At 44.1% G+C, this 26,883-nt stretch overlaps 2 protein-coding genes across 3 annotated transcripts in view; one reads left to right on the forward strand and one right to left on the reverse strand.

Annotated features, from left to right (window-relative positions):
- Positions 1–5,823: 5,823 nt before the first annotated feature.
- LOC121724855 lies at positions 5,824–8,823 on the forward strand. 2 transcript variants are annotated; one of them, XM_042111739.1, is made up of 3 exons: positions 5,824–6,068; positions 7,490–8,113; positions 8,495–8,823. In XM_042111739.1, exons 2-3 carry the CDS (start codon positions 7,501–7,503, stop codon positions 8,650–8,652), a joined length of 771 nt encoding a protein of 256 aa, XP_041967673.1. In that variant the 5' UTR covers positions 5,824–6,068; positions 7,490–7,500; the 3' UTR covers positions 8,653–8,823. The 2 variants fall into 2 exon arrangements, with proteins under 2 accessions (XP_041967673.1, XP_041967672.1); XM_042111738.1 differs by lacking the exon at positions 5,824–6,068 and adding an exon at positions 7,119–7,326.
- An 11,591-nt stretch (positions 8,824–20,414) lies between these two features.
- LOC121724846 (LIM domain containing preferred translocation partner in lipoma) overlaps positions 20,415–26,883 on the reverse strand; it is a 150,991-nt gene continuing 144,522 nt past the window's right edge. Inside the window, 2 exon segments of the mRNA XM_042111722.1 lie at positions 20,415–24,995; positions 26,086–26,206. Coding sequence (XP_041967656.1) covers positions 24,867–24,995; positions 26,086–26,206 — 250 coding nt within the window. The 3' untranslated portion in view covers positions 20,415–24,866.

Below are 26,883 nucleotides of genomic sequence, written 5' to 3' on the forward strand. Positions count from 1 at the left end.
CATCTTCCCCAAGTGCAAGTCACATTTCCTAGGTGCTGTGACACAGACCATTGATAACATTATGTGCTTTAATAAAGAATGAATCCTTTTAACAGAATAATAACAGTAACAAAACTATTACATAAATATATCTTATAAGAGGTACTGGCAAATGTATTATCTGGCCTAGAATGCACCGAATCTTACCAGATATTATCACAATTATGAAAAAGGTGAACGACAGCACGATTGAAAGCATTGCCAATCCGAGTGCATTAATCAAGTGGTTTATGTGTGTGAGTGAGTGAGTAACTGGCTCTTGTTTAGTGCGTAAAGCATTAAAAGGAGAGTGTTGGTTCACAGAGCACACCAAATAGGGTGAAAAAAGCACACAGGAGGAGGAAATGAAAAGCTGGAAAGCCTTCGGTGGAAAATAATCCCCAGATGCTCCTGACAGAGGGAGCAGTGAGGTGAGCGGAGGATAAAGCCAAGGGGGGAGGTACCTTGTGCCCCGAGAGCAGCTATGAGGAAGGGTGACGGACACAAGCTGTTACACCCCGACCCAGCTTTATCTGAGAGCTGCAGAACCCAACGACATGCCGGCGCAGAATTGGAAATGAACTGGGATGGCCGCAGCCAAATGACCAGGGAAGACATCTGAGCTTAAAAATGCAATCCTGGATGAATCGCATTGAAGGAGCCCATTAGGATCTGAGGGGTAGGGTGGGGGACAGGTGCTTGTGTGTGTGTGTGTGTGTGTGTGTATCCTGAGGGGAGAGCAGAAGACTCTTCAGAAGCATGAAGTTTTCTGTTAGCCCACCCCCACCACCCTTAATTTCCCATATGACCCTCAGGGTATGGAGGTTACGAGAGAAAAATGTCTGACATATTATTAGAACTACTTGGCATTCCAGATACTGTGAAGCATATCTGTGAGTAGCTCCTGCCATAAAGGTATACTGGTCCAATAATGCCAGTTACTAGCGGCATTTAAAGGTCCATGCCACAATATGAGCCACAGAATAGAGCAGTTACTCAGTATTTTTCATATCATAAGTTGAAGTGCATTATGTCATTTTAGTATGACATGTATATGCAAGCTCTAAATGCAAGTTATCATGCAAGTATTGTACATGACAGGTGTGATTCCTATAGGTTTACAGCCCTTTTCCCATACGGGCTGTTCACTTTGTTCCTAATTCTGTGTTGCATCCAGACACAAAGGTGCTGTCCTCTCAAGACTGCAGTGTCAAGGGGGCTGTTAGAACCTCCGACAGCTTGGTTCCACGTCTCTCTATTTTAAAAGACGCTCTTCAGTGGATTGTCAGTGTTGTCTCAAAAGAAACGGCCAGAAGGGGGGGGGGGGGGGGACTGGTGGAGAGAGAGAGAGAGAGAGAGAAATAGTGACAAGCTTTGAAGAACAAAGTCCTTATAAAACACAGCTGATTTATATATCCTTTAAGAGATGCCTTTGTAACAAAGGCCCCGGGCAGCTTGGGCTGAAAGAAAACAGCACGCAAAAAGAAAAAAAGAATTCTTGGAACCTAAAAAAAGGGTGTTGTTTATGGGGGACAGGGAAAGGAGAGCCGTTCCAAGGAATTTTTTTTGCGAACATATCTACCAAAAAATCCACTTGAACAAATGGCTGGCAGTGTGCCATGGCCAGATGTTCACCTCTTTGACCCAGATCCTGTTTCTCCACTGTGTGAATCAGAGAGAGGTCAAAGACTCAGTGGCCAGATAGAGCTTCATTAGAATTCTCCTCTCATTCTCAAAGGCAGACATTATTATGCACATCCTTAGTAAAGTGGCATAACATTCCATAAATTCCATAAAGCATATTTTCCCCCCTTTACACTCCATAAACTCAATCCAGAAGGAAAACAAGCTCCCAGTAAATCACATTCTAAAGCGTATATAGAGCCTTCTCCGGTTCAAATCCTCTATATAGATCCAGATCAGATAATGAGTGAGCTATGTACAGTGAATGCCTATTAACATAGCGCCTAATCTCCTGTATTTTTTTTTTCAAGCAGTCTCTCATGTGCAAACTGTAGCTCCCTGTTCCACCATGATGCAATGGGTAGGCAATCGCCTGTACACAGCAGTTTTCCACAGCTTCCTGTTAAAGCTGGAGTCAGCATCTTTTAATTAATTTATTGGTATGTTGGGTTTAATCCGCCCGGCTGATTAAGAGTCATGATCTGCAGAGCACAAATTCCACTGTTTATTTACAAATGTCAGGACGGTAATCTGTGAAATCCGACAATCCCTTTAAGCGCTGCCGGTTAATCCCTGACAAAATTGTGTGTGTCAAGACTCCGTGGACCCAAAGCTGGGGGGGAGAAATGAAGAGGGCCTGCAGTCGCAAGGAAAAGGGAACATCATCACAGCATACGGACGCAGACGCAGACGCAGACGCAGACGCAGATGCAGAAGTCTGGACTGGAGCGGACCTGAACCAGAGCCGTGAGTTGACAATCATCTGTGATGATGAACTGGAACCAGTACTCCAGTAACACTAACACATACAGCAGCTTACTCTCACACACGTGGACGTACAGCACATCCGGCTCCGAGGGCTGTCAGCTCCCCCAAAAATCATCTGAGACCACAGATACACAGATGAGATGCATCATGAAGAGCCCCCACATCAAAAGGTTAAAATGATTTTCAAACATCACATGAGAGCTTCTGACCTGGCATGCTATACATTTCCAGAGAAATCTGCAAAATGTGTGTGTGTGAGAAAGAGAGAGAGAGAGAGAGATAAGAAGAGAGAGAGAGATGAGGGGATGAAGGGAGAGAAAGAGAGAGAGATGGGGGAGAGAGAGAAGGAGATAGTGTGAGAGGGAGAGAGAGAATGAGAATCAGAGGGAGGAGCAGAGTGAGTTTTTGAAATCTTTGAGCAATATGAACGCTTTCAAACAAGGGGTGGGGAGAAAGTTCGACAAGTTTGACGTGAATAATTAATCACACTAGTGTCAACTGCCTTTGTTCTGGATCCAAGGGATATGCGCTTTAAGCTTTAATACCATTTGTGGCTGGACTTATTATGTGTGATCAAATAATCCTCAGTCCAGGGATTGTTTTTTAAAAGACGGATTCTTGTCTTACTCCTTTCAGTCATGGAAGTAATTCAAGCCACGAGGGAATGTTTTCTTTCTGCGCTCAGTCATCCTCCTCCTCATTTTAAAATTACAAATATATAGACGTGCCCTGGGTATTTAAGAAAGTGTCAGCCTAAAAGAAAGGCTTACATTATTCATGTCGTAAAACATTTATTTTGCTAAAAATTCACATTATCAAAGTTAACAGGCTTCAAACAATAAATGGTAGCTTCTGGTTGATACCACTTCTGGTTTGACCTTACATTACCTGATTTGTACCACTGGTATTGTTTATAGCTATTGTTTAATTAAGACTTTGAGACCCCAGTTTAGTCTTAATTATCAGTAAAACACAAGTAGGTTTTAGCAAAGATACATTTGAATGTATTAAATAAGTAAATAAAGCAATGTGTTCAACAGTACAATAGGGGGATCTCTGTAGATGCTTTTTTACCTAGTGTCTCACCATCCCTTTTAAAACGAACACATCTATGTACTTATGTTCCTATTTCATTACACCGCAGACTGAATAGTCCTTTACCACATGATTGATTGCTCAGAGAAACGGCGTGAACCCATCGGGCCTTACGTTCTCTTCCAAAGGTTAAAAGGTGAGAGCTTGCTGGTGCTTTTAGAACCATGAGAACTTGATTGCTTGTGGGGTGGACCTGGGGCGCCATGTCCCCTGTGGCTGGAAGTAAAGTCAGTGGGCTTAGCGGGATCTCTCTGGCCATCCTGAGCAGCATATCAAGCAGATATCAGTCAGCGCGGCTTACCCGTTAAGGTTATGTGGGGTGTACGGCACGCTTTGGAAATGGCATGATATGGCTCATGAACTCACGTCAAAGGACGCAGTTGAATTACTACTACTGATTTATGCTTCCTGTGAGACTGGCCCATATGGGCACAATGTGGGGACACAAGGCCTAGAGCCTAATGTGAGAGGATGAAGATCTGGCCCTGAACTGGCTTAGATGCCGTCTGGGAACTCAGTTATAGGGATTCTGATGGCTGCACATCACTGAGTTTACACACTGGAGTTGGAAGGTCATCTCCATGCTGCACATTCCCTGGGCTGAGCCTGTTTCATATTAAACCTCTTATGAAAAGTCAACATTTTCATCGAATCACTGTTGTTTGAGACTCATATTACAGTGCATGTCCACATCCTTCTCTCAGGCACAATGGCGCATGCAGAAACACAAAGTACCAATAATGGAGACTTCACTGAACTCATTTAAAAAAAAGGTGACTAAGAAGCCAACAGCCTACATCTCTCAGCCTACAGATCATACAGTTTCTGAAGCGCATACATATACAGTATGCTGCTCTATATATATCACATGACATATGCAACTTAACATATGGTATGACTCTTCCACGACTGAAAAGACTCTATGGCTCAATGTGGCCTGGCCCTGACAGGAGGCTTTGACCAGCTGTTGGCAAATGTGTTGGCTTTGTTGGCAAGCTCACTAACCCTTGCGTCTGTCTTGGCTGAAGAAGGAGCACATGCACACAGTGCACACATAACAACTGGGCACTGGTGGCATGTTTTCACTTCTACTCGGGAACGTAGTTACAGCACAGAGCCACAAACTGGGTCAAGTTCAGCAGTGTGACCACGCCGAGAAAAACAGCGATGATGGTGGTAACTGAGTTTGAAAGTTAAAGGATCAGTCCATATCTGAGGTGAGAGGATGTCATTCCTTCTGCATTTCTTAGCTGTTTGCCTCCCAGCAGTCCTTTCAGTGTGTGTACTAAAAACAAAAACAAACAAATGTTGTTTGTACACAGTCTTGGATCTCTGAATGGAAATGAACAAAGTGGTTTGGACTGAGCCAAACACTGTTCCAGCCAACACGTTGCTTCAGGAGTAGAGGAGAAGGGCTATCATTTGATAGGTTGATAAGATCAAATGTCAACATTTTCTTTTCACCAGAACTGCATACTGCATCTTTAATCCGGTCTAACAGGGGTCAGTCAAGCTCACAACCTCTCACCATAGCTCCCACATGATAAGAGACTCCAGGAAGAACAGCTCAGTGTTGTAATAGTGTGTGTCAGATGAAAACTGACAAAATGAGAAGAGAAACATTCACCCTCATGCATGCCAGGGTGTATTGGTTGTTACCGACTCTGGTAATATAACTGGGCTTAGTAAGCTGTAGTGAAAGCAAATTCCACCGACACAGACGGTTTTGCGATCATTTAAATCATTGTAAGGGACCAAGGCAGTGAGATCTGGAGACACAGGAGATTGTTTGTTCAAAATGTAGGGTTTTATTACCCAAAAATGTTCAAAAGTTAAATGAACTACTGTAGGCCTTTAAAAGAGGCCAACAAAATTAAACTAGGTTCAATACACACTGTAGACATGTGACACCTGCCAAAAAGACACAGAAGGGAGCATATATAGTGGCTTGGCCAAACCAAACAACATAGAAGGGGTAAACAAAACTAACCCTTGACTACAACACATTCACAGCAGAACTAACTAAAGACAAAATCCCCCTCGGGCACATGGTGAGACATGATACGGCCCAGGTTTCCCAAAGTCCTGCATGCTTCCTTGATAGAATGCTTCCTTGTGAGTCGGGTTCTACACAGATAAGGCTAGAGTGTTCGTAGGACTCTACTTTGGAACAGACTAGCTAGTGTGAACAAGCACGTCACCGCGGTTCCACCTGAGGGCATCCTTTTTTAACTGCATGCTTATGTTTTCATTAAGGGCGCTGCTGCAATGCATGTCAATACAGAGGTTTATGGGTATTTTGTGTTCACAGATGCATCCTTGAAAATTCTCAGAATGAAGAGCGCGAATTTGGAGTGTTCTTCACACTGGAACAGTGCTCGATGGAGTTCAAGTGACGTGGCGTCCTTGAAAAGGCGGCCATTGAGTATATTTCCTTGACTTTGGGAAATGGCTCCTCAGCTCTCAGTCTCCAAGGGAAGGGACCGCCCCCACCAACAATCAAGGTAACTCAGGACAAAGAAATGTGGTTAGTTCACTCAATGTAATGTAACGCAAAATAAACAAAATCAAAGAAACTTGTGTTTATTATTTGACTATGATAGTTTAAATAACTGTAAATAACAATCAGTGCAACAAACGAATGAGGTGAATGATAAAATGGTAATTAAATGTTTATAACTGTGGGATGATGTTACCAATTATCACAATAATTCAAATAATAATTAAAAGTAATTAAAACACTATGCATGCATTCATAATGTAGTAGTTACTTTATTTGACACCATTTGGTTGTATTTACATATTTGTGAGACTATGGTTGTGAGAGACAGTTCAATGGGTTAGCACCATTATAGATACACACCAGTCTCCAGTGCAGGACCTCCCTACTGATGTGAATGAATCTGTCGTTCTTTCAGGACTTTGCCTACATCAGGCTGAATTCATGTCCTGCCGCCTTGATTGCAGTCCTTTTAGAGGTGTACAGTAATTTCAGTGGAAGCATGCTGGTAAAATGACCTAGCTTTCACACAACATGAGGGACCAGCCAGCGGGCACAACAATTTCAGAAAGGATGTCTAACGGAAGTAATTACCTTGGTATTTGAATCAAAAGATGGCATTTGTATCACAATTGTCAATGGATTTTAATAAAGAACGGTGTCTGACCTCACTACTTACTTCCAGTATCACACTGATAGCCCTAACCTTTTGAAGCCTCCGAAAAGCTGGTTGAGGTTGGCTGTATAATAACTGTTAATAGTGTTTATTAGTGATTACAATTGTTCCTTGAACAAAAACTGAATGTTTGAATGAAGAAACATTTGGAAGTGGAGAGTTAAACGAATAGTGTGTGTGTGTGTGTCTGTGTCCATTCCAATAAACATGGAATCATTTCCATTTAAAGTTGCCAATGAAAAAGGCCTCTGGCAGAGCCATTGTATCTTTTATTGCACATGCATAGCTATATTTTACTATGCTGGTCAGACCATCAAAGATGATGTCACAAGTGTTCTAAATCTAACTGTTGGCTCGATTGTGATGTCACGAGTGTGGTGAAAACAATCCTTAAATCAACATGGAAACTTTCGAAACATTCTGAAGAGAACATTCTAAATCATCAAGGCTGTCTGCTCTAAAATCATTACTCTGTTTCTCTTGGGGGAGTCTTACTATTTGGTTTTATTTCATATTGTGTCGGGTGAATCTTTGGGAGTCGACTAAGGCAATTTCACCAACATGGTCCCTCTGTCACATTTACCTGGTATTATGTGTTTTTTTTTTTACTTTATAACAATGAAATTACATAATTGTTACAGATTATGTGCAAACGTTGACAGCAAGACATTAATCTTGTCATGATGTTGAATAACATTGTTCCTTTTTTCAGAGAACTGTTTCATAATTTCTTTTCTCTTTGTCCTTAGCTGACCAGACAATGTGCCCTTGCACGCTGACGGCCAGGAGCAGCGCGTCTGCCTCCAGCAATCAGGAGCCCAGGCCTGTGGTGGCTGTGTTGCTTATGAGGGGGGTCCGCGACGACGTGCTGCTGGACCTTGAGCGAATCATCACCGAGAGCGGTGAACACGGCGATGAGAACACCACCCACCAGTTCACCACCAGTGTCTCAGACAACCAGCAGGAGGGCCTGAGAGACTCTCCGGCTGCCCAGTACCCGGAAGCCGAGTCCAGGATCGAGTTTCTGGGCTGGTCCATGCCCTACCCGAAAGGTGTCCGGATCCCAGACTCCCCCGACAGCGACAGGTACTGGGACTACATCCAGTACGCCGAGGCAGTGGACCGTCTCAACAAGTGTCTGGACCCTGGCAAAACCTGCCGGACCTGTGTGGAGAGACTGCAGAGGATCTACGGAATCGAGGCCAGACTGGACTGGAGTCTGCAGCTGAGCTCTGATGAGGAGTCGGTGACTGATGACTCGAGGTTCTACATCAGGCCACGTGCTGATGGCCCAGTGCCCCTTTACTACAAGAGAGCTGGTAGGACCTGGCACGAATCCTGCTCATCCAGTGAAGACACCTCCGACCTGACAGGTACAAAACGTCATAAATAAAATGGTCCAAAACACACATTTGGTGTGAATATGCTGTTAATAGACCTACACTATTGGGATAGATTTCTCTCCAACACTTGTGCAGTAGCCATGTGTTGTTACATAACTCTAGCCCTAATCTAGGGTTTATGTAATCACAAATCTTAATGTGCTGTTACCCTTTGTTATTCAAAATATTTCACTCTGACTAATGACCTTAGCTATTTGGAGAGTTGCGCTAAGATCTAAACCATATGAGCCCGTGTTGGCACTGTGCGAACATATGACTACCTTTATCCATCAGCCTCTTAAAGAGCAGTCTAACAAAAGCCTTGTTGAAAAGTGTGGTTGTTGTTGTTGTTGTTGTTGGTTGTGGTCACAGATGTGGAGCGTTGGTCAGAGGCGTGCCAACGGGGAGGGGAGAAGAGGGAGCGGCGTGTCTCACAGAGTCCCCCGGGAGCCTCGGCCTCGGTTTCCCCACTCTCCCCTAAGAGGAGGATGCTGACCCACTGGAGACCAGCAGATGACGACTCCGACTAACACCAAACCTCTGCCACAGCAACCAGAACGGTGTTCGGCTTTGATTACATTTTTAAATAATCTTCTTTAGCAGAGTGACCATCGACGCATTTACTTTTGATTCTTAATCAATCTTTTAAGACTTTTAATCTTTTAATATATATTCTTCAAAATAAACAGCATGAAATTCCACCTTTTGATGTCAATGTTTAATTTAAACTATGGTGGAACTTGGGTGGGAACAGGCCACTTGGTGACACCGGAAACAGTAAAAAAGTGGATTTTCACAAGTGCAGAAAGACTTTCAGGGGAACAGGAATACCAAGTAAGGTTAAAATAAACAGAGAGCTATTTCATTCTAGTCACACATTCTTTTAAATGAAATACGGTTTTGGTGGTAGGCTAGAGCATTATTTACTTATGGACAATAATATGTTTTCCAACAATGGGCAGAATGTGTTTCGTTAAGAAATACCTTGGTTAAAAGAGCTACCCACATTTATTCCAGTAAGTGTTTTTTTGTATTTCGGAGACCATTAAGCCGGTGCAGTCCCATAAACCACTGACACACTGCTGGCAACAGCGCTGTTCATCAAAATGCACTGAGAGTATAAAGTTGTCAGTGTTTATGGAAATCAAAACAAAATCTCTGAAACAGATTTATGCATGCCAATGGAGCATTATGTGAGCAGTGCCTATCCACATAACACACACACACACACACACACCACAAATCTTGCTGCTGCCCTGAGGCATTCCTATTTATGACACTCTGACTCCAGGTAGAATTTCATCTATGTCATAATCTAACTGATTATGTTGAAACCGAGTGGAGAGAGACGTTCACATTGATAATTATATTGACGGCAAATGAAGAGGCCTCTTCAGCGAGGCCGAGAATACCACATCGCACACAGAAACCCAAATACAATGCCACAGCAAAGCACTCAACTGGGGCTTAATTATACACAGCAATTTCATCATTTTGTTTTCTAAACACACTAATGATCGGCCTGCTAGCTGTTAGACTAATTGGCATTTTTCTCCCAAGACTTGAAGTCAGCGAGATGAAAATTGGAGCCAGTCACAGCAGCAGAGGGTAAAGCGAGGCCCAGGACCAGGATGACGGAGTTGAACAGATCAGCCCGGAGGCGGCCAATCCGGCCACCGCCGCATGGCTGCCCTTTCCTCACAGGCCAGAGCACACGGTCCGAGCCGCGCCAGCAGCAATGACACGCAGCAATGTAGACACGTATGGCATTGAAACGTGCCCGCGTAGGCTTCAGGGATGTGCCCTGCGTTAAAAATAAACACTTGTGCCTCTCACAGGAAAACAACACATCTTCATAAGGTAATTAGCTGATCAGGAGGAGTGACTACTCACTGAGGCATCTAATAGTTCCTGAGGCGGCACAACCACGCAACAGCATGTTTAGTATATGTGTATGTTTGGTACTGTATGTGTATAAAAGTGTATGTTTGTGTATGAAAGTGTAGGATTGATATATATATTTGGACTTATTGCCCTATATGTAATGACTGCTTTGGCAATACAACTATCTATTTGTCATGCTAATTATTGAATTGAATTTTAATTTGAATCCTTTTCTCAAGTTTTTGTACGCCAAGTACATGGGAACATGGGATAACTACCTCATCAAACCCAAACCAGTCTCTATTGTTAGTGTACACAACATCCAAGCAACAAGATGAATGTGACTGTAGAAGGATGGCTGTACACAAATACTGTGTGAGCATGATCCACATGTGCAGAAATGCTGAGTGAAATCAGAGATGCAGTGTGAATCCAGCTGGAGGGGGGCAGACCTTGTGCTTGCGTGTGTCAGTAGGCAAAGAGCACGACTTCAACCGGCCCCTTCGACGTCACCATGACGGCCCTCTGCACGCACATCAAATGTCAGCCGTTCACTGACCCCGATCAAACAGTCCAGAAAGGCAGCGTTGAGTAGCATCTAATCTATTTAGTATGTTGTCTATTTGCCAGGCCTCTTCATGTTCGACATGGCTGTTAAAATGGAATTATTTCATGGCCCGGACACAATAGGAAACTGGCCCCCGTATGGTGCGGCTCTTGCGTAATAGCGCTGTAGCATTTGTAGCAACACGCCTCAGGACAGACAACAACAGAGACATTTAGCGCCACACCAGATGGACTCAGCATGTCAAAATAGTCGTACTTCTACCCCAAGCATCTCGGCCACTCTTTCACAGTCCCTGCTGTACGCATAACATTGCATACTGTATGGCCTTCATCTCCCAACCTTTCTTCTCCTCAATACATTTCCACACTTATATATCATGTTTATTTAATCACTGGGGAGTAATATATACTTACACCAAACTAATATATACTTACATCAAACGCTTATTGAAACTGAGTGTCGTTTCCAGGTTGTTTAATCTGAGTGAGAATACATGGTACCCAAGACTTGAGTGAACTGTTCTAGCTGGAGTCTTGGTAATGTGTTTGAGTGTGCACTTATGTCTTGTTACCCACAAAAAACCCACACAGCAGAGTCTCCAGCCACACACACAGGTCTACAGGGAGTGTTTGAGAGGTTTCTCTGCAGTGTGTCATCATTCCACAGCGCTCCTAAGCACTTCCGCGCACGCGCGCACGCACGCACGCACGCACGCACGCACGCACACACACACACACACACACACAGAGACAACATGGGTTTTCTATTAATGCAGAACTAGCAGCGGTGTGCGCTAACGAGGCTTGCCCTCCCCGGGCGCATGTTTGGAGGAGCCGCCGTGTTGGCATTAATCAGCGGCGTAATAGCAGCAGTGGCGCTGGGGCTCTAGAGCACGGGCTGCCAACATGCCATGCTGCCCGTGCACACACACACACACATGCATACACACACGCAAAAGTGCGCACACAAACATGGACACACACACACATGAACACACACGCACTCATACACACGCATGAGCGCGCACACACACACACATGCATACACACACACACACACACCCGCACAAGTGCGCACACACACACATGGACACACACACACGCATACATACACACGCATGAGCGCGCACACACACACACACACACACACACACACACACACACACGCTCACCCACCCACACACACACCCTGCTCTGCTCTGCTCTGCTTTGCGCTGCGCTGAGCCGAGCTGCGATGACTCAACACTCTGGGCAACGCTTGACAATGACAGGAGGTGACAGGAGTCTCCCGTCTCCACTGTTGTGTTTTGACATTTCCTTGAGTCTCTTTGCATGTTATCCATACAGCGAAGCAACCAGCCCTCAGATCCACACCGCCACCCTCACCACGCGCCCCACCCCACCCTCCTCACCTCCAGCCCCCCACCCCACCCTCCTCACCTCCAGCCCCCCTCCCCACCCGTGAGCCACATAGCTCCCCCTGAAGCCGCTCTGTCTCCTGGCTGCAGGACAGTGGAGACTGGTCAGGTCGCAGCACCATGGTTAAGGTATGATGTTCAGCAATTAGCGGGCAGTGGATTTACAGCCATTTGGGTTTAATGGGAGATGGCCAGATGGTGGGAAGTAAGAGCTTTCACCGCTGAATGTTCATCAGAGGAGAAGCCGGTTTTCATTAATACCTTTCACCACCACAGCCATTACTCCTCCACCAACACACACACACCCTTTACTCCCCCACACCCCCCTGCCCCCACCAACCAACACACACACACACACACACACCACACACACCCTTTACTCCTCCACACCCCCCTGCCCCCACCAACACACACACACACCCTTTCCTTGCCTGTGGCTCTGACTAGACCTCTGTATGAGTTTACAGCGCTCCAACTCAGAGCTGGTATGCTCTGGTGCCCTGACATGAACAGCACTGAACCCCATGAACTCTGTGTATGTGTGTGTATGTGTGTGTGTGTGTGTGTGTGTTGTCATGGTATGCAACTATACCGCAACCAATCCCAGTACAGATGTGGCTGAAGTCTGACCCATGCCTGGTCCGTTTGTTGGTTTTGAAGTTGTTGGTCCTGTGGGCCCGTGCGTTGTGTGCTCCGGCCTCAGGAGCTCAGAAGTGAAGCGGCGCACAGACATGTCCAAACGTCATGTGACGCTTACACAGCAGCAGCAGCACCGACTTCACTGAGAAGCACATCTCTGGGCCAAACTGGCTCAGCGGTTACATCACTCATCTCCCCTGGCGGACGCACAGACCCGAAAAATCGATGCTCTTGATGTAAGCGCACGGGGCGAGCGAGCGCGAGCGAGCGCAAGTGAGGCGGCGTGGGGCAGTGGTGGTGGGAGGGGCGGGGGGGGGGGGGTGGATGGGTTGGTGGTGCTTAAAAGCTAACAATGTTGCTCCGCTTGGAGCGCAGCTGCAGCGACCCACATTGTAATGTTATGTAAATCTGACCTAACAACGGCTTCTTCCTCTCGGAGGGGGGAGTGGGGAGAGGGCGAGATTATGCATGATAGCGGCCCATTTTCTGCTCTCTCATGCTCGTCCGACTTCCTGGTAAATAATTCAGGCCTTAATTCACAGTATTAGAAGTCGACGGGGAGAAATGCCAAGGCAGGCCCCCCGAGCCCGTCCGTAGGGCTGCTCGCCGCGCGCTCCAGCAAATTGGAAGGTACATCATGTCAGCTCCTGGGGCCTTCACTCATCAATTTGTTTGTAAACAGCAAATTAATGCGCCGCTTGGCCAACTCCCAGGCTGCGGAGCTGGAGGACAAACACACACACACACACACACACTTAGGCATGTCCACACGCATTAAAAGAAATGCAAGGCTTGGTACAGTAATATTAACCGTCAGCATCTGTGCTCATCTGTCTCTCTCTCTTTCTCTTTCTGTGGTTATTTACTGTATCTTTAGAGACAAAAACAGAGGCAGTCAAAATAAAACACTTCTGTTGAATACATACAGATGTATTCTGTCAGGACAAAAAAAAATGCTGCTTTTATAAATAACATACAGTACACTGGCTAGGGGTAGGGACTACCCTTTCGTTCAAGATTAAGTAGTTTATTGTCATGAACTCATTTAACATTAAGGCAACAGTATGTCTCAGTAAAATCTGGATATTTAGTTGATGCCGTCTATGGTAAACTGAGAATTACAATATATTGATGTACATTTCAAATAATAGTTTACAAATGTATGATTGGATTCTAACTAATTCCCACTGAAATTTGGAGCAATAATTGTCACAGTAGAAATCTGTACACTTGAACTGACCTCTCCCCACCCCTAAAACTCAATCTGACCTCATTATTGTGTTGTATAACAAATGACTTCATATCTTTTTTGTTCAGTTTTATTCTTTTCTATCGGGTGGAAGACAAAAAGCATTAGGTGGATATAGCATGTGTTGCAGTTTGTGCTTCCTGTGTCCCCAGTCCACTGACACTTACTTTATACTGTATTCTCAATTAGAACAAGCTATTCAATTTATTGATGTTATGACACACTGAAAGTACAAACACATAAAAGCAATGTACTGAATGTTCGATCAGATATTTCCTAACCAAAAAGAGACTTATGTATTTTATATGTCATGAAGAAAATGTTTTTTCCCCCCTTTTTTCAGATCTAGGCCTCTAGGCCCGCTTTAAAGTCAGATGGCATCTTCTCGACGAGGCACGTCTTTGACTTCTTTGAATTCTCAGAAAGCTCTGGAAAACTGATTTTAAGCTGCCAAGAGCCAAAACCAAACATGATGATGAACGTCGCTCTTTCCCTTTCGCTCCTCATTTCGCAGCCTCAATTATTCATGTGGATTTTCGGTGCCAGTAGTGGAATCCTGCTGGGATCCCGTCTCTCTCTCTCTCTCTCTCTCTCTCTCTCTCTCTCTATTTCCAAATCCCCACACTGGCTCTGGTTAACTGTTCCAATTTAGCGCTGAGGAGAGCGCAACAATAAAACGCCCAGTGACATACTGCCTTCCTGGTCATGAGGCGCAGGCCCCTGAATTGAGGGGATTAAATCAAACAGGCCCTACAGAACTAATATTACAGGCCGGCTAAATAACACACGGGCCATGCTAGAGGGCTGACTGGGCCACATGCAAACAACATCACAGAACAACAGCTAATCCCGGGCCAGTTCTGGCTCTCTTCTGGCTGCGATCCAATGTTGAAAAAAAAAAAGCTATAAGAGGAAAGCACACTAGTTCCACTGGCGCTGGGCTGCATCTTGCACTACTGGTGCTACTGTTTGTAGGATGAGATCCAGTTGTAATGTAAAGAGCCCAGATAGTACTTGTCTATGGATTGTGTCTTTGTCCTAACCCAACTAGATCCATCAAACCAGATCAAGGCCACACCATACTGTACAGTAGCGTACAGTAGCTGTTAAGACTGTAAAAGTTACAGCACAAGGGGATCTTTTAGAGAGCCACGGACCTAAATTCATTTTCAGTCATTTACAATCTGTTGAAAGACTGCAGTATGACATGGAGACACATGTATAAATATAGCTGCAAGCAGCAATGAGGGGGCCAAGCAGAATAGGCCGGAGTAGCCACGGCGACAAGATAGAACTCAGCAGACACTCGCGATCAACACTTTCAACAAGTGTCACATCAAACATAACTGATTTTGTAGGGCTGAAACAGGGCTGAGTATTGCCACCGCCTCCGCCAGCCAGCCCCCCCACCTAATCACCCCTGCCCGTCCCACCCCGTCCCGCCCCGCCCTACCACGCACGCATTAGAATGAACTGGATGGAACATGTTGTCATCAGTTTCACATCCAAAAATAAAAGATCGATAAAACACATCGCAACTACAGATCAAAATGCAATATTGCTAATTGCAGCACCCCCTACAGGTCAAAGGTCAACACATTTTTGAGCATCCTCCTAATGGGGTCCTGAACCTATGTAGTAAGTTTGGTTATGATACATGGCAGGGTTGCTGAGATATAAGCTCACTTCCTGTTTGGCGGCTTCGCAGCAAGTTTCGATTGGCTGTTACAGCCGAATGCTACTGTCAATCGTTCCAAAAAGCGATGCACTGATAAGGCATGGTCTGAAGATGTTCTCTGCCAATTTTGGTGAGGATCCGCTGAAATTTGTGACCTGCGAAAATTCGTACGTGTTTTTGATTAAATCCAATATGGCGGCCGAATCAATTACGATGACATCACACAAGTTGGCTTGGGTCGGCCTAAGGACCTCCAACAGTATTACCAGACACCAATAGTGCGTTTTAATTCTAAGCACAACTGCTGCTACAGGCCAAAAGGCATGTTTCTTAATTACAGCGCCCCCTAGAGGTCAAAGGTCACCAGATTTCTTGAGCGTCCCCCTGATTGGGTCCTGAGTCCATGGACTAAGTTTGGTTATGATAGGTGAATGGGTTGCTGAGATATGAGCTCACTTCCTGTTTGGCGGCTTCGCCACCAATTTCGATTGGCTGCTACGGGCAAACGCTTCCGTCAATTGTTATGGAAATCAAAGCACTGATAAGGCATGGTCTGAAGATGGTCTGTGCCAATTTTGGTGAGGATCCGATGAAATTTGTGACCTAGGGAAATTTGATAGTGGTTTTGATTAAATCCAATATGGCGGCCAAATCAATTATGTTGATGTCATGAATTGCCATCTGTCGACATAAGGATCTTCCACAGTATTACCAGACACCACTAGTGCGTTTTAATTCTAAGCACAACAGCAGCTACAGTCCAAAAGGCATGTTACTGATTTACAGCGCCCCCTAGAGGTCAAAGGGCCACCAAATTTCTAGAGTGTCCTCCTGATGGGGGTCATGAGTCCATATACCAAGTTTGGATTTGATGACTGCAAGGGTTGCTGAGATATGAGCTCACTTCCTGTTTGGCGGCTTTGCCGCAAATTTTGATTGGCTGTTACGGGCGAACGGTAATACTTCCGAAGACGAAAAGTGATAACTTTTGTGAGGCTTGGTCTGAAGATGATCTGTGTAAAATTTGGTGGGAATCAGAGAAAGTATGTGACCCCTGATACATTTTAAGTGTTTTTGATGAAATCCAAAATGGCGGAAAATCCATCATGGTGGAAAATGACGTCATATGGTGCGTTGAACTCGGCTTGGTCCAAGGATTCCAACGATACCTGACTTTTGAAAATCGGACCTACGGGTCAAAAGTTACGTGAGTGAACACACTTCCAACTTTGGCCTGTTGGTGGCGCTAGAGGGTTCGAGTTGGCGACATGAAACTTGGTGACATGAATCATGGGATCGTCCCCAATTAGTGTGCCAAATTTCACAACTTTTTACCAGACGGTTCTATGGGCTGCCATTGACTTCCATTGCATATAATAATAATAATAGGAAAACGTAGAAACACAATGAGGTCCTCGCAGCTTCGCTGCTTGGCCCCCAAAAACTCATATCTAGCTTTGTTGGGTGACAAACTTAAACGGGAGGCGAGTGTGATTCATTGATATTAATATTAGCTGTGCTAGATAGACTTGCATGCATGTCAGGACACTGGGTCATGGAACATGGTGCTGCCAAAAAACGGAAACATAGCCAAAATTGCAGAGCCACTTCAACTTTATTATTATATGGTGAACTACTGTGCACAGCCCACTGATCTATAGCACAGCTCCATGCTTCTCTGACGTGACGAAGCTAGCACGTTATTAGCAGCGGTTAGCTAACTATGCTAACGTTAGTTATCTACAAGTCTCCTCCAAGTGACAATCATTTTATATAATGCTGGCAATGCTGAAAACAATTAACATCCTTATTTATCTTACTTACATAGAGTTGACTGTGTGGCTTATTCCACAGATGTGGTGGAGCACTGTTTTCGTTATGGGTTGCTAAGGAGTAATGTTAACCCTTTGCTTTAAAATAGTGGAGATCTGAGAGAATTTTGATCTAATTTAACATAAGTACAGAAAACTTAATCAAAATTAAAAGGCATTTTTCTGTGTATCGGTGTTGTGTTAAAGGGGAACTTGGCAACTATTTTAACGTAATAAACCCGTTTAGAAATCATTTGGATGGTTAAATGACCTGTTCCAGTGAAAATGGTGACTTTTCCCGCTGCCCCTAGCGTCCCCAGCATAGACAGTAAAAGAAATGGACGAACAGACTCCGTCGTTTTCAATGGGAGGGCACTGAGTCAAATAGAACGATTTTTCAGTTGGTCCCCCCAGTACTGCGCAGCCTCACACTTAACTTCGTGACGTTAGCCATAGAACTGAATCTTGTAACTCATATGATAGATACACAGAAATTCTTCTCACATTTCCTTCGCCTTCAAAGTCATCAAAGTTAAACATTTATTTATGTATTATTATTAATATCATCCTCACCAAGTCGTGTTAATGTTGAAGCTACCATACATGATCATCTTCAAAAACAGTCATGCTAAAACAAAACAAAAAAGTTATAGCCTTGAAGCTATTTTCTTTCCACTTTTCCGACCTACGGTCAATCCATCGAAAACCTCTGAAATGATTACTGACGTTTTTTATTTGTTTTTTTTTTTAAATTAGGTTTACTTTTTAATTATTATTAGGTTGCCTCTGTGTAATGCTTTACCTTAACATACGGTCGTGTATGCTAGGTTTTGCTTACGAGTTACCGTCATAGACAGGAAGGTGGACTGAGCTTCTTATCCAAACAGTACGGTGATCTCCCTACGGCGCGAAAGAGAGATTACGTCAAAGCTAGCTTCCCTCCAACCGAGCAAGCTAACCATTCTTCTTACGGGTAACCAACGTTACGGACGAGGTAGTGGAGTCTGTTTTGCCTTTGTAGTGTTTATGTTGATTACACAAAAGCTACAATATCAGCACAGGATATATGTTATATGAAGTTATGGTATTTCAAAAAAATCCTAGAATGAATGGACTTCTATGGGAGTTAGCAGAGAGGTGGTCCCTCCAGCCTACGTCGATTCTTCTACTTCCGGGAATTCGCCTGCCCCCTTGGTCCCCAGGCGGAAAACCAACCTTGCAACATTGCGACTACCGTCCCGGAAAGAGAAGTGAGAAACAAGAAACTCGTTTTAAATCGTGTTTCTTACCTTGTATCCACATTGTCTGCCAAACTTATGCTAACTGTTTTGCTAGCTTGTAAACAAATCCATGTGCTTTATCGTTACCTTTTTCCACAGTTTGAAATAGCATAATGCACAATTTCTCCAGCAGAGGCGGAAATCCTGCCAAGTTTCCCTTTAATCCCACATATGTCATTTGACTGTCCTTTTGAACTCATATCACTATAAAATCCCATAAAACCGGACAAATATCAAGGCTCCCAATACATTTCTATAGAGCCATAAGGTGAAGTTGACGGGCCATGTCTGCCTGGCCTGTGCCTGCATGGAGCTACTGGACTGCCATTGGCTCATCTGCGTTTGATGGGCGGGGTTTTGCGAACTGTCAATTGGATAGACCTAACCAATCACTGCAACTAAAATAGCTTACTAAAATAACTTTTTTTTTTAAAGTTATTGCACTGTCAGTATCTTGTAGGCTACAACACCAACACACCAACAAATACGTACAGTAGCAGGGTAGGCTATTCGGAAAAATGGATGTTTCCCCTGTTTTTAAAAATAATTCCGTTCACACCGATACTAAAAACAGCTGGGGAAGGGTGTTGCAAACCCCTCGAGCAAACAGGTTGCCAATCAGAGATTTCAAACAAACAAGGGAAGTTGGAACAACATGTCACAATGAATGCAAAAACACTGTTTTCCCTTGATGAATTGATGAATGAGTTTTCCCACATATGCACTTTGGCCGGAGTTTTCAGACATAATTGTTTTCAGTGATAAAATATCAGTTTTCGTGTAAATGAAAGGCCAAACCGCATGGAAATATATGCGTTTTTCCTATGTGTAAATGGGGTCTCAGAAGCCATCTGTCTAGCTTCTAGCCACAGCATTTTTGTTGCAAACAAAATCAACCGAAGCGTGCTCAGATGACGTGATAGACGAGGCACTGTCGCTCATCTGTCCATCATCATACAAAGCCCAATTTGATTGGTCCGAACAGCTCTGGTTCGGGCATAGTTGCTCCACAAAAGTCCAAACCGAACTTCCCGACCTCAAATGTTGTGGGCGGGGCTAAGTTCGGCTGGCATTCAGGCTAATTCGCATGCACACTGCTCTGCATACTCCCTCCCAGATGATGGATGGCTCTGCCAAAAAGCCAGAACTCAGGCAGATCAGGGTTACATCTCTGTCAACTGTTACTGTCTGGGGAATGAGACTGAGCTGTCCAGAACCCAGATAATACTGACACCTGGACTGGCCTCTGCCTACTACTGACATCTGGACTCACTTAAGCCCTGTAATATCTCCACTACTACATGCATACTACTGCAATCTGGCCTATGCCCTGTGTATCTCCACTACTACATGCATACTACTGCAATCTGGACTGGCCTGTGCCCTGTGATTATCTCCAATACTACATGCACATTAGTCGTCATGCCTGTACAGCTGCCCGTGACACAGAGCCACACATTGACCCTGACCTCAGTCAGGGTAATTTTCCACCATGTTGTTATCAGACTTTAGTAAAATCATTTTACAGACCAAACTACTAATGAAAATAATCATCATATAATCATAATTGCTGCCCTATTGTGAAATGATTTCTGACATGGTGTGAATCAGCCCTTAGCACCTCCATATAATACTAGCCCATGGGTAATATTCAGTAATGATGACTCATTGCACTCTGCTATTCATTAGTGAAATATATTATCCAAGGGAACCTTACAGAACCAATACCACATACAATGCATAAGTTCAACACCAGACAAGTAAAGTTGTGCCTTTACAAACATTTTTATTGATGACATGAGAAAGAGGCAGGAGTACAGGAGAGAAACAACAGTAACAGGAATGATCACTTTCTCTGTGAAGGATGCTCTACTAGTCGCCATGGGGAAGAAACTCAGATTTTATTCACCAGGCCGACTTAACGGTCATTTTGACACAAAATTCAACAATTCAATTCAAAAATTCAACAATAAGGTATCTCAGAGACTATAGAAATACAGATCATTAACACAAAACAGTGATGCTTTCCGTAAAGCCCCGCTTGGTAAAGCATTTGGAGTATGTTCACAGCTGCGGATCTTACCACACAGTTATTAAATGAAACTAGTTGAAGATGGAAATGAGAGAATATGAACATGGGTGTGCAGCAGAAGTGATTAGAAACTACTTTTTACTCCATTAGCATTTTACTTCACCAAGCCATATATTCATTTCTTCATCGGCATAGGTATAATATTCAAACAATGCAAAGGAAGTCTAGGAAGTCTTCTGAAGAGCTCTGACACAGAATACCCACTTGTGGAACAACCTAAAATTCAAAGCGCACATTTTAAAAATTCTTATTTATCTGAGTGTCATTAAGGTAGGCACATGGACAGCACACATTTCTCGGAGACGGTGAGTAGCCTGATCAACATGTGCAGCGGCGCTGGCACAGATCCTTTGAGGACAGCGGATGAAGACAAAGAGGATGAGGAGTGAGGAAGCCTTCTGCTGGTTGGGGTCTCCAGTGACCAGAAGCTATGACGACATGTATGCCTCTGCTTAATTATTGACTAAAAGGCACTCGTATTTGTCTGTTCACGTTCCCCTGGGCCAGCTACTCACATTCTTCATCTACATTTAAAGAAGGCATCAAGAGCTTCTCCTCTCTCTCTGCTTTGGTATACGAGAGCAGTAGCCAGCAGACTAGGAAAAACAACAGAGTATTTGCAAAGACACATGAAATATATTCTAGAATCAGCAAGTGAAGAAAGGGCATAGTACAACAAAGTACAAAGATTATAGCACAACAAAATGGGAATACTAAAATGTTATCGGTGTATTGTAGTTATTGCTAACATTAAGCAGCAGGCCATGTTAAAGGCCATGCTGTTTCAATGTGAACTTCGCCTCTCTGACAATCCCAGCACTTGTGGGAACACTCAAACGCATCACAGCTGTATGGCAACATACAAAAGATGAGTGGAACAATACACGGACCTCCAAGGAAAAACTATGAAACTGAAAACTGTGATAACATCTTTTAGCATTTGTCAAGACACTGCGTCACTGCGTTGTTGTGTGGACAACCTGTCAGTCAGCATCAGCTGACCCTGGGGAAGCTTTGATCTGGCCCTGATTCACTGTGAGTCCAGCCCTGATCTCTTAACCCTTAAGCCAGTACCGTCACACTGGTGTGACGGGAATGTTGGAAATTGAACGTTTTAAAGAATATTTGGGTTCATTGAATTGAACATGGAATTTTAGAATCTTACATTGTTGCAGAACAGAATCTTCAGAATGTTCAAAACTCCCCTGCTGAAGGGCTAAGGTGCTCCAACTCCAACTCCTGACTTGGGTCAGTGAGCACTGTCAGGCTGTATCTTGGTGTTAGTTGGATGGAATTGTTTGAGTTTGACTGTTCTAACTCCATCAAGCATTGGTCTAACACTCCTGCTAAACAGACCGATGGTCCATGCTGGTCAATATGGTCCTTATTAAACAGGCCTTTCCCTGCACGCCAAGTACTTTTGAAGTTGAGGCATACTGCATGATAGACAACAAAGGAAGAAACATCAGAAAACAAACAAGCCAGAAAAAGAAAGAAAAAGAAAAAAAAAAAAGGAAAAAAAAAAAGCTTTTTGCGCACAGGCAAATATGGAAACAAGTAAACATCACATACATTTGAAAGCCATCTTCCCCATTTAGAGCCGTTTTGGACAAAAGTCCATCAGTTCATCAATCAATCTGGACAAGCCGCTTTGTAGGCTGACATTAGGTAGTAGATGTAAAACAAACAAACAAAAAAAAAACCCAAAACCGTCTATAATAAAATTACAGCAAATGAAATGAGACTGGGCTTCTGGGACTCAGAAAAGTACCTTTGCTTAAATGAAAATGAGAGATTTCAGAGTTCTTTCCTTATGACAATATTTATGACACACATGTATACAGATACAGCTCACGCTCATGACACAACAATGAAGACGAGAAGTGAGCTCTTACTGTATCCCCTACAATTTCAATATTTCCTTTAAAGTTTAAAATATTTGCCTATCTTTCTTAATAAAGTGTCAATGCAATCAAATATAAAAATGCATATTGTCAAAAGTTCAGAGTAACTCTATGATTTAATCCTATAAAAAATAATACTTTCATTAATATTATTGTCTTCTTGTTCATAAAACAGTAAATACGATGCATATCTAAAAATGTTGTGGGGTTGTGTTTCATGGTCTGAGCAGTGCGCCACATAGGAAGAGAAAAGAGGACAATGACCGGACAGCACTCAGTCCTCTACCGGGCTGAGACTGACACACACAAGTGAAGTGAGCAATACCTCAGAGGTAACAATGGCCTGCACAGAGCTCCTCTGACACACCAAGCAGAAAGATGCAAGCCTACAACAGAGCAAAACAAACTACAGCAATGTGTGTTCTTTCACATGCTATCCTGAAGACAAGCTGGACAACTTTCACAAGCAAAAACTTTACCATTAGGCTCTTTCATGTCAACAGGAGAATCTGAAGTAGGCTTTCAGCCACCTACGTAGTAAATGCATGTTGCCATTGTTTTATATACACACACATTGGTGAGCCCGCTCAGTTAAAAAAACAAAACAAAAAACAAAAACAAAACAAACTTGTAATGTCATCATATTTACTCTTATGAATTCCAATAAAATGGAACTGAGTGGCTTCTTTGGCTGAGAAGGCTGAAGGCTGCAGAAGCTTGGAGATTCACAGTCGCTATGCAAACAACGTGGCACTACATGGATTGCATACACTACTCAAGGCTGTCAACAGAAGTACTGTAAGCAGCTCTTTGGCTAATGCTTCAAATACTGAAACATCTCAAGGAATGTTAAAACCGTTTCTCTGTATGTCTTTGTGTGTGTGTGTGTGTGTGTGTGAAAGTGTGTGTGTATATGTGTGTATGTATGTGTATGTGTGTGTGTGTGTGTGTATGTATATGTGTGTATGTATGTGTATGTGTGTGTATGTGTGTGTGAGTGCTCTAACATACTCTAACAAACACCAATTCCTGCCATATATGGGCTGTAAGTAGTTTTGTAAAGGGAAGCTTGTAGGAATTATTTAGTAGGTTCATTGACATATGGAGGCGCAGACTTGGCCACTCCTTCATGTCTACATGTCTAGTGTATCTCTCACTGTCTGTCTATGTGTTCTGTTGCATGTGTGGGCGATGGCCACCGCACAGATCATTCAGACATGTTTATCTCAAGCAACAAGACCATGATGTTCTCTAGGTTTCATTTCTATATCCAGACCATACTCTATTTTTTCCCCGTATTATTATTTTCTTTTGTCATAAAATAATGATTACAGACACTTTTCACAGAGCATAAATAGCAGGTAATACAACCTAGGCCTCACCACCATCCTGGTATGTGGAAGATTGTCTATGTGTTATGATGAGTGTTTGGCCCTGTGACAAATACGTATACATAATACATAACACATTTATTGAACTGCGCCGCAACACAAGCCATTACAATAATAATGCAAAATTAGATACTCTGGACCTTTTAACCCATTTAAAGCACGCAATGGAAATGGAAATACGTAGTCCCTTTAGAGTTAAACATGTGGGCAAAGGCAATCACCTACAGGAGCCCTTGGAGCCCAAACAGTGCTAAAGAGTGTCTGTTCCAGAATTCAAAGGGGAAAAAACTATTGGGCACAGGATGCAGCTTGTGTCTGTACCATTGAGGCTCCTCCAGATGTACGGAGGTGTAAGTATGGGAGTGCGCTGTATTGAAGGCCTCGGTGGACAGCCATAGGTTAATTGCATAGGAGGAGCAGTGGTGAACTAAATACTTCTGCCACTGCTGGCACTAAGCTGTGCAACATTATATAATATAGTGTGTGTGTGTGTGTGTGTGTGTGTGTGTGTGTGTGTGTGTGTGTGCACGCGCGCATGTATCTGTGTCTGTGTGTGTGTTTGCATAATACATGTGGGTTGGTGCACGGGTGAAACTAACAAGGATACTAAAAATTATAAATTGTGTGTGTGTGATTGTGTGTGTGTGTGTGCTCGCATACTGTTGAGCTTGGTCAAAGCAGGTAGCTTTTTCAGGGGGTTAACTGAACATCTATTGTGTGCATGCAAGTGTTTCTATAGTGTGTGTGTGTGTGTGTGTGTGTGTGTGTGTGTCTATTTGAGAGTGTGAGTGTGTGTGTGTATGTTTGTGTGTGTGTGTGTGTGTCATTCATTCAGAGGTCAGTGGTGGCCTTGGCGGTGAGGGCTTGGATGCGGCTGGTGTTGCAGTTTTTGCAGAGAATGTGACCATCCAACGGGTAGCAGCCCTGGTTGTCTCCCTCCGACAGCAAAGTGCCACAATCCTATAGGGGACAGACACACACACACACACACACACACACACACACACACACACACACACACAGTATGGGTACAGAAACACACACACACACAGTTATATTTCATCAATAATCATGTACAGTGACACAATCAGCAATGAAAGCCTTTCATCCTCTGCCACATCTGGCCTTGAGCTTCTTCTAACCTGTTTCAGTCTGTTTTTCATGGCCTCTACTGTGGACAAGTGAGGAACATGAATGGAAAGCCAAGAGAGAGAGAGAGAGAGAGAGAGATGAGGTAACAATGGTCTGTACAAAGCTCCTCTGATATGTCAAGATTGAGTGCTGAGGATTCGTTAAGAGTCTAGCGCTAAGTCCCTGGGCAAACCACATGGCACTACATGGATTCTGCTTTTCCCTGCTGACCTTTCAGCCGGCCAAGCCCTGTGCACTCATGTGGGCACTGCTCTCCTGTCAAGCTGCTCCAAGGACTTCTTCTGGTCCCTCTCTCCTTCTTTCACTCCCTTTCCTTCTCTCTCTTTCTCCCGTCCTCTCTCTCTCTCTCCCTTTCATTTTTCACCCCCACCCACCTCTCTTGGTCTCCCTCATACTCTCTCTCTCTTCCCCTTGATATTGCTCAATCCGCACGCCAAGCCATCCTTGAAAGTTGGCATCCTCTCAGATTCCTAAATGCAGCTGTGAACCACCTGAGTGTGGCTGAGTCAAAGGATACCAGAAGGGCAACAGGCCATGTGGAGGTATGGTACTGTATGTCTGACTGATCTGAATTGACCAGAGCTGGACTGGACTGGACGGACTGTCTCTAGCCTGTGAACGACACCCTCTGTCATCTCACAGCAGCAGCAGTCTAAGGGCCCTCATTTAAATGGTGAGCAAAAGGCAATGTCTGTAAACAAGTAAAGTGTCCGTATTGTGTGTCATATGGGACCACTGAGCTGACTCCTCCATGTGTGCGCTTCAGCCTCTTGCCCATGATGTTGAATTAGAAGACTGATTTTGCCTCATTATTAAATTCACTTTTTTTTTTAAAGACTTTGCACTGTGCCCACCAGTCCGGTTGGGGCCCCAGCGGTCTCTGCCTAATGCCCCTCACCTCGCAGCGGTAGCACTGCACGTGGAAGTCGCGGTCCAGGGCGACGATGCGCACCGTCTCCTCCTGGCCAGGCGCCGGCATGATGGGCTCAGCGCACACGGAGCAGCGCGGGGCAAACTTCCTGTTGGGACAAGCACACCAAACACACAGATGTTTTCACGACAGCATCAAATACAAACAGATCTCTTTAATGGCTTAGCAATGACGGCAGGATGGGAACAGCCAGCAGGGGGCTAATAATGACAGGGTTCTACGCACACTAACTTTCAATAAGTACAGAAATAAATAAACAACCGAATAAAAATACTGTAAAAATATAGCTGCAGGCTAACGACTCGGACGACTGGGGCATCAAAAGTAGGCCATTTAGGATGCCCAAAGACAGCAGGTGGTAAGGAGGTCAAAGGGACAGAGGGCCAATCAATGATAAGAGTAGGAGGAGGAGGAGGAGGAGGAGGAGGAGGAGGGGAGTGGCCGAAGGAGATTAGATCTGTGGTCTGGTGTGGTCATCATGAGAATCCAATCAGCAGTTTTACGCAGTGTCATCCGAATTGGGAACCTGATGTGTGGTTTAGTTCCACATGAACTTCAATCGATCTATTACGAGACGACCAAAAACAGATGACTAGCAGCGGACTTTTTCTGGGGTCAGGACGGAGAAATTAATCATAAAAACACGCACTGGTGCCACAAAAAAAGCAAGCAATTGATTTGTTCTTCTAAGCAACTTCCTCCCCATTACAAACACGACTGGACAAAGAGATCACTGTGTTTGACCAGCATTAAGTGTTTGCACAT

Source organism: Alosa sapidissima, chromosome 12 (assembly GCF_018492685.1).
Source record: "Alosa sapidissima isolate fAloSap1 chromosome 12, fAloSap1.pri, whole genome shotgun sequence".
NCBI lineage: Eukaryota > Metazoa > Chordata > Actinopteri > Clupeiformes > Clupeidae > Alosa > Alosa sapidissima.